A 12,198-nucleotide genomic window follows, 5' to 3' on the forward strand; every position below is an offset into this window, starting at 1 on the left:
CTTTGGCCAGGAGGTAATCATTTCCACATAACCAGACAGCACAGTTCAAGTGCAGAGCACTTACAGGATTTACCTGACTTGTTAGAAGTTTGTTATCAATTTAGAATTATTTTTTTCCCTAAAAGCACCATCAGGTGTTGATGTTACCCATTCACACCCTAGGAGGGATAAAAAAATGAATTAAATAAGCTTTGCACTTGCTTTTTCACTCAGCAATATGGCACAGATGTTTTGGTCTCTAAAGAAGGTCATGACTCTATCCCTGACTATGTAGTTGCCTAAGAAAATGAGGAAAGAGAGGGCAGGGCATTACAAGATACCAATATGAGGAAGAGTATTAAAAATATCCTAAAAACTACTATTCGTCATTAAGGCTCTATAAACTTTATGAACTTTATAAAGTCTCTCAATCCACTTAAGGCATGTGGTGTTAATCCCCACCCCCTTCATTTTAGACAGACAATTCCACTATTTAGGAAGACTACTAACTTGTCCACAGTTGACTGAACTAAGAAGTAACGGAAGTGGGATTCAAACTGAGGTCTTTCTTACTCCCAGACATGTGCTCTTTCCACTTAATCTTGAATCCTCTGGGTATAGTCTCTTCCTATTCTTCTACTTTCCACTTTGTTCTCCCATCTCCATAGACATATCAGATGTCTCCTGGTGCAGTAAAGTGTGTAACCTCATTCACACACTCCAAACTCTCTTATTAGGCACCGCCTATGTAAGAAATGGTAAGACACCTGGGCAGGTGTCAGCAAATAATCAAGTCTCAGCTTCTGTAATTTATTTCTTACCATATTTTCTGTTGTTGCTAATCCCCACCCTCCTATGAACCTGGGGATTGCCCCGATTATGCTGCTGGATCTTCAGGAATGCTGTACTGGTTTGGTTCCAAACACAGGCTTACACCACAAGCCCTCACTGCTCACACCCTGATTCTTAAGTTCCTTTTAAAAAGCTCAGTCCTGACCCTTAAACATTAGTAAAATGGGTGCCCAGTCTTAGAATTTGTGTATTCCAGCTATGTTTTCTTTGTAGTATAATTCTGTGTATTATCCCTTCATCTTAAGGTGATACATCTTTCCTCTGAATGCCTGAGTGCAATTTAATGTATCTTTTTTTGTATTTATTCCTTGCCACTTTCCCAAATAACTGTCCAAAGTAGGTGTTGAATGAAATAACCATTCGATACCTAGCATTAATGTGAGGTCAAAAACGATTGGAAGAATGAGTATGAACTATTTAGGCTAGGCAATTGGTTTCTCTACACTGAAGATGGTTCTTTGAACCAAGATATATGTGCTTGGGCGGGTTGGTCATTTTCAAGACACCCATTGCAGTTTTATTATCTTTTGCTTTTGAGCTCCAGAGCTTGGGCCAAATACTCTGACTTTTTATATGGTATTTAAGTCACTTCATACTGTGTATCACTTTTCCTATTTTGCATTGTGTGGGCTGCTCATAAAGGCCACTCAGTCCTTTTTACTTGGTCTGCGCTTCTCAGCTTGACTATTAAATTTTATCTTTTCCATACTGTATTATTTTTTCATGCTCCAAACTGGGCATTTTAGTAGTTTTGCCCATTGTGGAGTGAGAGTGCTATGTAAAATGACTAGAAAGATATATCCTCCCCATTGGAAAACAGTGTGATTGGACCATCTAGATCCAGGGTAGAGAAATAGATATTAAACAGGCTCTTCGGGGGACTGGGCAGCTGGATACATTTCACAGCTCACAAAGCAATTCTACTCATGAGAACAAATGACGAGTCACAGGTCTGGGGAAGCAGCGGTGGGAATGGCTGTAGTTAGCTGAATGTAATTACCTACCTCATCCAGAATGCAAAAGTGAAGATTAACAGTAGTTGGTTCTTGGGGTGGTAGGGCCATCTAATCATGCATATGCCCGGCACATACTCTTTTATCAAAAGCAGCATAGCACAGTCTTACTGTGAAAACTGCAGTAAAAAATGGTGGTCCTATGAGAATCAGATGGAGCTCAGGTCTTGTGTAACCCGGTTCAAACCACTAACCCTGACATAAAATATCTATTCTAATCTCCACTCATGCTAACTTGCTTTCAGTGCCTACTCTCTTCTAACTCAGTTCTTTTTTTTTCTCTGTTCTTTTTTTGGGAAAGTCTTCCTGTGAGAATCCTTCAAGACAACTTCGTTTTCCTCTCTAGATCTTTCTTTGTACTTTAGAATCAGAGCACCTCTACTCATAACTGTGAGGAAAGTTTGTGTCATCTTTTCCTCACTACTAACCTGTATATCATTAGCTCCAAAGTTTAGGAGTGGTTTGAGTATGAAATGAGATTATTTGCGTAATGCATAATAAAGTTTCTGTCAAGTAGTAGTGGATTAATTCTATATCAGTCCTCTTTTCTCAGTTACAAATACATGAATCCTGGGTGAGTTACCCACTTTCACAAACTCTTCCAAAAAATGGAGAAGGAAGGGACAATACCAAACACGTTCTATGAAGCCAACATTACACTAATACCAAAACCGAACAAGGACAACACAAAAAAGGAAAACTACAGGCCAATCTCCCTAATGAACACTGATGCAAAAATCCTCAATAAAATTTTAGCTATCAGAATCCAACAATGTATCCATAAGATAATTCACCACGACCAAGTAGGATTCATTCCAGGGACACAAGGATGGTTTAACATCCGAAAATCAATCAACGTTATCCAACACATCAACAAAAAGAAATAAAAAAACCATATGATAATATCATTAGATGCCGAGAAAGCTTTCGACAAAGTGCAACACCCATTCATGATAAAAGCCCTTGAAATTCTTGGGATACAAGGAACATACCTCGACATCATAAAGGCCATATACGACAAGCCAACAGCCAGTATCATTCTCAATGGTGAAAAGCTGGAAGCAATTCCATTAAGATCTGGAACAAGACAAGGATGTCCACTCTCACCACTGCTTTTCAATATAATACTGGAAGTCCTAGCCAGAGCAATAAGACAAGAGAAAGACATCCAAGGAATCCAAATAGGAAAAGAAGAAGTCAAACTATCACTATTTGCAGATGATATGATAATATACATAGAGAACCCCAAAAACTCCACAGAAAAACTAATTCAACTCATCAATCAGTTCAGTAAAGTGGCAGGATACAAAATCAACACGCAAAAGTCAGTAGCCTTCCTATACACAAACAATAAATCTGAAGAAGAAGAAATCAAAAAAACCATCCCTTTTTTTATTGAAACAAAAAAAAATCAAATATTTGGGAATAAATCTAACAAAAGAGGTAAAGGACCTATACAAAGAAAACTATAAAACACTGTTAAAAGAAATAGAAGAAGACACAAAGAAATGGAAAGACATCCCCTGCTCATGGATTGGAAGAATAAACATTATTAAAATGGCCATCCTTCCAAAAGCAATATACAGATTCAATGCTATTCCAATCAAAATTTCAATGTCATTCTTCAAAGAAATAGAACAATTATTGATGAAATTCATATGGAATCACAAAAAACCCCGAATAGCCAAAGCTCTCCTGAAAAAAAAAAGAAGGGAATGGAGGCATCACACTCCCAGACTTCAAACTCTACTACAAAGCCATAATCATCAAAACTGCATGGTATTGGAACAAGAACAGACATACAGACCAATGGAATCGAATAGAAAATCCAGAAATAAACCCACAGATTTATGGTCAACTAATCTTTGACAAAGGAGCAAAGACTATGCATTGGAGCAAAGAAAGTTTGTTCAATAAATGGTGCTGGGAAAACTGGGTCGCTACATGCAAAAGAATGAAGCTTGACTACTACCTCACACCATACACAAAAAATCAACTCAAAATGGATTAAAGAACTAGACATAAGACCTGAAACCATAAAATATATAGAAGGAAATATAGGCGAAACACTACGTGATTTGCACATCAAAGACATCTTTACAGACACATCACCCAAAGCAGTGAAGGCAAAGATAAACAGCTGGGACTACATCAAATTAAAGAGCTTCTGCACAGCAAAAGAGACAATAACAAAAACAAAGAGAAACCCCACCAACTGGGAGAACATTTTTGCACCCAACACTAATGATAAAGGACTGATCACAAAAATCTGCAAAGAGCTGATGAGACTCAACAACAACAAAGAAAATAATCCAGTCAAAAAATGGGCAGAAGAGCTAAAAAGAAACTTCTCTGAAGAGGAAATGCAAATGGCCAACAGGCATATGAAAAAATGTTCAACATCACTTGTCATCAGGGAAATGCAAATCAAAACTACCATGAGATACCATCTTACACCAGTGAGAATGGCACATATTAAAAAAACTAGCAACAACAAATGTTGGCGAGGGCGCGGAGAAAAAGGAACTCTTCTGCACTGTTGGTGGGAGTGCAAACTGGTCCAACCACTGTGGAGAGCTGTGTGGAGATTTCTGGACCTACTAAACATAGAGCTTCCATATGACCCAGCAATTCCACTCCTAGGTATTTACCCAAAGGACACAGAAACATCCATTCCAAAGAACACCTGCACCCCTATGTTTATAGCAGCACTGTTTCCAATAGCTAAGCTTTGGAAACAACCCAAATGCCCAAAAATAGATGACTGGATCAAGAAGATGTGGTACATATATACCATGGAATATTACTCAGCATTCAAAAAAGATAACACATGCAATTTGCAGCAACATGGATGGTGCTGGAAGGGATCATGCTCAGCGAAATAAGCCAAAAAGAAAAAGAAAAATACCGGATGGTCTCACTCATAGCAGGAATCTAGAAAACTTAAATAAGGGACCAGGAAAATGAATAACTATAAGAAAGTGAAAATCAAAATCAACAAAAAACTATGAACCTGAGACACTTTTAGGGGGGTGGGGGCGGGAGGGGAGGGATTGGGGTCAGAATCGGGGGGCTGCAATTGTATGGGGAATATAAAAATAAAATTTATTATTTAAAAAAAAATATGTCTCAAAAGATGTGATCCTATACCTCTGTAACATACCAATGTTACCTCAAAAAGAAAAAAATAAAAACATACTTTTTGTTAAAAAAAAAATAAAAACACAAACTTGAAAAAATTTGTTAACTCATACTCTACTTCCTGAACACACAATGTCCACATTTCTTCAAAATTCCTATGTAATCTTTGAAACTATCGTTGAAAGAAATGAAGGGAAAAATTGTAAAAATATAGTAGTTAATGCACTCCCTTGCACAACCAAGAGGTGAAAGTAACATGATATGGTATCATCAGGTATACTAGGAAGATTTATTCTTGTCTTTGTTGGCAAAGGGAGCAATTTGTAACACATATTCATAAATAAGGCTTGAAAGAGCATTCCTTTCAAATTTTATCTGGAATACTGTCAAGTATGAGAGGAAAACCTAAATTGACTTTAGAAGAAAATTCATCAAGTTTTTAGTGTCTGCTTGAAATTCCAGAAAAATATCTTGCCTATAGTGTTGTTTCATTAGATCTCTTTTTTTAAAAAAAGAGAAAAAGCATTTAGCCTCAATGTTCTACTTCTGAATTCTTGCAATGCTGGTAGTGAATTGTGAATGGGCACTAAGCACTATCCAATTACTGACTACAGTGTCTTTTATGAAGATAAAACAGCAATGACCTTAATTGTCCCTTCATTTTTATAACTGTCTCCTTAACTCCATCCAGGGTTTTAACTCCTTAAGGTGTTAAGTTTAAGACTCTATAGAAAATATTTTCTGGAATGTAGAAATTCTAGTCTGTGGTTCTTTGCACACTTTGGATGAAAGGGCATCTTCTCTTTAAGGATTGAGAATTATACATGCATGTTCTTACTCTATATTGATTCTTATATTTTAAAGAAAAAGAATCACATCTCTGCAATACAAAAAGGGGTTAAAGATGATTTTTTTAGAATTCTCGATTGATCAAGGTACAGCAAGCTGAGTGATTGCCATAACAATGTTATGTCCACACTACAATTCCTAGACCCTGTGAATGGAATGTTATTTGGAAAAAGGATATTTGCACACTTATCATTTCTGGACACAAGATCATCTTGGATGTTGAAGTGAACCCTAAATTCAATGACAAGGATCCCCATAAGGGATACATAAAGTAGAAATATGCAGAGGAGGGAATGTGACCACAATCACAGATTGAGTGATACAGTCACAAAATGAGGACCAAATAGAAACCTGAAACTGGAAATGGATGGATTTTCTCCTAGAACCTTTGAAGGAATAAAGGCCCTGTTGACACTTTTTTTTTCAGCCTTTTGGCTTCCAAAAGTGCAAAAACAGTAGTGTTTTGAGGCACAAGTTTTGTGATAATTCATTACGGTAGCCACAGCAGGGCAGTAACCTACAAGACTGGTTCTAATTCTGATATTCCCCAACATCATATGGTGTACTTGCATTCTCTTCAATTAAAAATTCTTCAAATTGCTTTATTTATATTCTGTGCATTTTCCTGTATCTGCTGAATAACAAAAGAATGACAAATATTCCTTTCTCAGGTGTTCCACAGCTGCAAAGATGGCATCCCATTGTTAAGGAGTAGGTATTCTGTTTCCTCTTCTTCATCTCTCTAAATGACTGCCAGCAGTTATGACCTGCTTTCTGTTGTCTTCCCCATGACTCTGGCCCGCAAGCAAGGCTCCAGGTGCCTGTCTGTCCTCACATCATATTGTTCTCCCCTTCCCTTATTGGCCTCTGGCTCCAGTCATCTTCAGTGCTTCAAACCTCTTTCTACTACGTAGTTCTTTGCACTTATTTCCTCACTTTAGCCCTTCGCTTATCTTTGTGAAAACATTTTTTATTGAAGCAACATTGTATTATAACATTGAGTTTCAGGTGTGCAAACATTATAAATTAGGCATACAGATGTTATTGAACATTAAGTGACCATTAAGAATATTAAATTTACCACAGAAAGTCCAATTCTCTCCTTCAGATTGCATAAATCTTTTACTATCATTCCTTGAGAGTTCCTTCTGATTCTCTAGATACCAGCTTGCTTATAATCCCCTTAGATAGGTTGAGGTGATAAAGGGAAACCTTTCTAAAGTGAGCTTTTCCAGTTTTTTTTCCAATTTACCACTTTGAATACTTTTTTCCTTCTTACTACTGATATACCCTGTAGTTACGTTGCTCACTTAGCTATTTTCTAGTTTGTTAATGGTCTTTTCCATATGAGATTACAAATGCCATGAAGACAGAGATCAGTTTTGTCTGTTCATTTTTGTATTTACAGACCCTACTGTATTATTACTGAATTGGTGAAAGAATAAATGAGTGAATGGATAATGATATCAGAAAACACACTAATGCAGGATTGCCTTTCATTGACAGGTTGCATTATATTTTCAGGACTCTGTGTGTGTGTGGGTGGGTGGGTGTGCGCGCCCGCGCACTAATCCTAAGGGTTACTGTGTTTAAATTTTTTTCATCCCCCTACTTTCCTATAAAGCATGGGGTTGGGGATTTGGGAAATGGCTTGTTGCTATTGTGGGTTTAGATAGGCTGTCTGGGTTTTTACTCCAAGTATTTCTCAGTTCTTATTATAGAATTTATATAAAGCAGTACCACAACCAGGTGGGATATGAAACACATAGACAATAACAGATATTATATGTCATCCATGATTGTCTTTTAATGGTATCCATTTAGGAGTAATAAATGTTTCCTTGAAGTGGCAATGTGGAAAAACATTTGGAACCACTAGTAGTATGGCACAAGGAAAAGCTGTGTGGATTGGGTTACAGTTCAGGATCTATGACTGCTTAGCCATGAGCTCTGGGCAAGTCACCTATGCACTTGCTGGCTTTAAAGGTATGCCCTGTTGAAGTTTGAGTTGTGTTGAGATGTGTGTAGGAGTTCCAGTTCTTCAATTCTGACTCCAGCTAGAGAGAATCTGCTTTTATCTGATTATGTTAGTGAAGCAGTAAATATATTTTGATTTTTTACATCCATTAAATCATAACTTGTGATATTATAAAAAATTATGAATTCAGTATCTTAAATTATTAACTGAAAAACCTAGTCTGTACAAGGCACTCTGCTGGGTGCTAGCAACTGAAGATTGTGCAGAGTCCAGCTTGTAGACTGCTGTAACCATAATACAAGAAAATGGATATTAAAAGTTCCTAATAGTGATAAAAACATAGAACTATGACATTTAGAGGAAGGAGCTCTGAGAAAACATACATACTCACATGTGTGTGTGTGTATATATATATACACACACACACACACGTGCAATAGCATATGAACAGATACACTATAAGTTGCCAAGCAGTATTACATACGTCTGTACATATATATCATGTGCAAACTAGAAATAATAAGGCAAAAATGTGTTCAGTCAATATGTCTAGTTAATATATAGAACTTTCATCTCACATTCTGCTTTCCTATACCAAGGTGTTGCATGCTACTGATAGTTGAATGGTAGCTACATAACTGCTTACCCATTCATCATTATTTCTTATCAATGTGTTAGCATCTTTATACTTGGTAGTGCCGGCAGTGGTTGTGGTAAAACAGGAGATAAATTTGTCTCACGCTGCTTTGGTTATTAAATGGACACCCATTTCCCACTGCAAATCACAGCATGAGATTTAAGCACATGCCTTGAGTAGATTTATGATTTAACAAAGCAAATTTTAAAATTTCTGGATCAAGAAGGGATTTCAGTAATTTATTATAATAAGATCCAATAATGCATCAAATATAGTCAACACAAAGGTCCACAAAATAGTGAACTTTAAAGAGAGTTTTGTCCAACTTTTTATTTACCCAGCGGAGCACCTTCTGTATAAAGTACTCAATAATTTTCAATAGGAAAATCTCATCAGACATTTTGTAGGAAGTAAACCCCTTATTGATAGGAACTGGTAGTCCTGATAATAAATATCAACAATATTTTGACATCAAATTAGCAAAGATTAAATTTATCCCACAGGTTAAAATGCATATATGAAATCTTAAATTGTTGCAAAATGCCAGGATTTTACGATAAGCAATCAAGGCTAATGGCCCTGCAGTAAAGAATGGGATTAACAAAATCAAAGAAAACTGTTGAGTTTTGAAAATTCTTTGAAAAAAAAAATGGAAACACATTCTAAATTACATAACAGTGTTCATTACCTACATCAGCAGTTGGCTTTTTTTTTTTTTTTTTCCTGTAGATGACAGGAAAGTAATGTTTGGTTTTGTGAACCAGGTTATCTGTTGAGGGTGCCCAATGGTGCCATTGCACCTGTTGAGCAGAAATGACTGTGTGTACCAATGGGCAGAAAAATGGACTTGACACAAGGGACCATCTTTGCCAACCCCTGACCTGTATAGATTCTTGTAAAGAAATGTGCTTCTTCAGTGAAAATTGAAAGATTTTTTTTAATGGAGGTGTCATAAATATTTTTTCAGAAGAATCATTTTCAAATTCTCCATTCCATTGTTAAGTTTAAAAATTAAGTAAAATGGAGATGTTTAATTTACTATAGTAGTAATTGTTAAATGCAGCTTTTGAGCTGATATCACAACTTAACATGTGAACTTATTGTCATGTGGTGAATTTTACTTTCACAAACAAAAACCGAGTTTCTCCAGTGGACTCCAGTGGCCAAATTGTCTCCAGTGGACAATTACCAATGGATAATGGTGATTAGAGCTTATGATTATTAATAATTTTGTTAGATTGAGGTTTTAGAATATTTTTAGCATGGCAGGCTTATCAAATTAGGTCTTTGTTGAAGTTGGCAGAGTGAACCAACTTAATGATGAATTCAGGTAACTTAGGTAATTTAAACTATGAAGATGTGATTTACCTGAAACTAGTAAGTGTGAATTCACAGCTTAGATAAAATATAATTATATCCAACTCTTAAAAATATTGTCATGGCTCAAATGTAGACATTTACTGTTCTAAAATGACTGTATCTCCTACAATATGAGAGTTTTGTGGATTAGCAGAAAATAGCACTGAGAACACATTAAGAGACTGGTAACCAGTCCTAACTTACTAAAATTAACTAGATCTGTGCACATTGGGTGACTGAGACAAATTTACTCTTCCATGACACAGGAATAATAAAAGCACATTTACCTGTGCTTTGATAACATATTAGTAGGTATGAGAATACCTTGTAAATTATGAAAGAGATTTTTCTCTTGCAGTGCCAGGAAATGCTTTGTTTCTTTCTGGCAAGAGAAAGTTCTTCTTAAAGTAATTATTTAGTTAGGTTTGTGGTCTTTCCTCTCTTTAACAAATATCCCGAGGCATCTGTGTTTGAAATAGAAACATGATGCAATTGGATTCCACATACATATTTTCATCAATATTTTTCATAGGGGTCTTGCTACTAAGTATGCAGTAGAGGGGACGAAAATCACAACAGGCAACTTTATTTGTAGAACTTGATCCAAAAATCAAGAAAAAAATAAAAGGAGCTGAATCCCTTATGTTAGTACAGAAAATAAACCGAAAAGTACGTCAACATTTACCATGAGGTCATTTAAATGGGTTTGCAAATGATAAGGGAAACGTGTGATTTACAACACGGGAAACTTCTTTTAACAACCATAGACTTAAATGCACTGCACTGTAGGTTACCTAGACTAGGTTAGCAAGAATGAGCAAAATGATAGGTCCGAAAGGCAACCTCCGCACACCTTCCTCAGATGGAGACTTTGGTAATTGTCCATGGTAGAAAATATCAATTCCTGTTCTTCTCATGTTGGATGGTCATTTTCTCCATTTTTCTCCCACAATGAGTCCATTTTAAATACTTCAGTTATTATGAAGACACTCCAAATCCACCGAACAGCAGACACTCCCATTCTGCACATGAAGACACAAGCAATAGCCCAACTGAGACCCGGAATATAAATCAATGATCAGGGGGCAATTCTTTTATTCAAAATGACCATCTACATTTTGAGACAATCTATGAACACTGCAGAAAAATTGACAAATCCTCCTTTTCTAGTATTATGAGACGCTCTAGGGACCCACTTGCTAAGTTCGTCCAGGCAGTGCTAGTCCATGTCTGAGCTCAAACTACATTTGGGACTCCTTTGTATTTCCAAATTTTCACACAATTTGCTCATTGAACATATTTCAAATAATATTTTTATAAATCCCTGAAATATAAGATGCCATTCGTAAGGATAATCAAACGTACAACACAAATCCAAAATGATTTCCAGAAAGATTAACTTATTAGGGAAAAATTCTAATCTCATAGTGACTATAAGGGGCCAGTCCATATTTAGGTACCAAAACAGTTGGAAATTCGGAAAATGAATTATACTTTAGTGTAAAGATACCTTTGTCATCCTATTAACTGAATAGCAAACCTGATCTTAAATAAATGTCTTCCACATCTAGGCATTTTGTTTGCTGGGGCTGAAGACTGACATGGGGCGAGGACTCCTTGGCTATATGAAGTTGGCTGTTAGCCTTTATATATTGGGGCTGCAGCTTAAGATGGTACTTTCCAGAAAAGAGTAAACAATTCACATTTGTCACAGCATAAAAAGACAATTTGGAGACCTTGAGTGAGGCAGGGTTTGATGGAAACAAATATACTATTATTTTTTTTAAAGATTTATTTATTTATTTATACAAGCACTGGGTACAGTCAGAAGTGCGGGAGGGTGAGAGAATTCACCGGAGCCAGAGGGGAGAGCAGAGCTGGCAGACTGATGAAGTACACTGCTGAGGGGAGCAGCGGGCGCGGCAGGAGAGGTCTGTGCGCCATGTGGGACCCTCACCTGGTGGCCGGGGATCGAACCGGTGCTGCAGAGACTGCAGGCGGCTTCTCAACCCAGCGTTCAACCGCAGCGCCACCCGGGGAGGCCCTATACTATTAATTTTTAATGTGCGTAATCATGGACATCCCAAAATAGATGTTTCTGTTTCTTGGCAGAGCTTTTAAGAAAGGAAGAGGTCAGTCTTTACTTTTAAAAATATGTGAGGAAGCTTTGTGGGAACTCCTCCAAATAGACAGGAAAGTAGTCACAATTAATTAAATCCTGCAGCAAGAGCTTCAGGTCCTTGTATTAGGCACCATGAAAATTAACAAAGCAAACAACTTCATAGAGCATTTGGTTTTCAAACACTGTATGAGCATACACTTTTTTCCAGGATGAAAGGAGGATTTTTTGGTAATATTTAGGTCAAAATAACTGATGTCAGCCACAGTGG

General features: G+C 36.8%; 1 protein-coding gene across 2 annotated transcripts in view; it reads right to left on the reverse strand.

The window, feature by feature from the left end:
• Window positions 1–8,774: 8,774 nt before the first annotated feature.
• Window positions 8,775–12,198, reverse strand: part of NELL1 (neural EGFL like 1) — a 738,699-nt gene continuing 735,275 nt past the window's right edge. For both annotated transcript variants that reach the window (XM_054699344.1, XM_054699343.1), the window contains one exon: window positions 8,775–10,830. In XM_054699344.1, the coding sequence (XP_054555319.1) occupies window positions 10,780–10,830 (51 nt within the window). In that variant the 3' untranslated portion in view covers window positions 8,775–10,779. The remainder of the gene's footprint in view (window positions 10,831–12,198) is intronic.

Source organism: Talpa occidentalis, unplaced genomic scaffold (assembly GCF_014898055.3).
Source record: "Talpa occidentalis isolate TD23 unplaced genomic scaffold, MPIMG_talOcc4v2.1 talOcc4.3, whole genome shotgun sequence".
In the NCBI taxonomy this organism is placed as follows: Eukaryota; Metazoa; Chordata; class Mammalia; order Eulipotyphla; family Talpidae; genus Talpa; species Talpa occidentalis.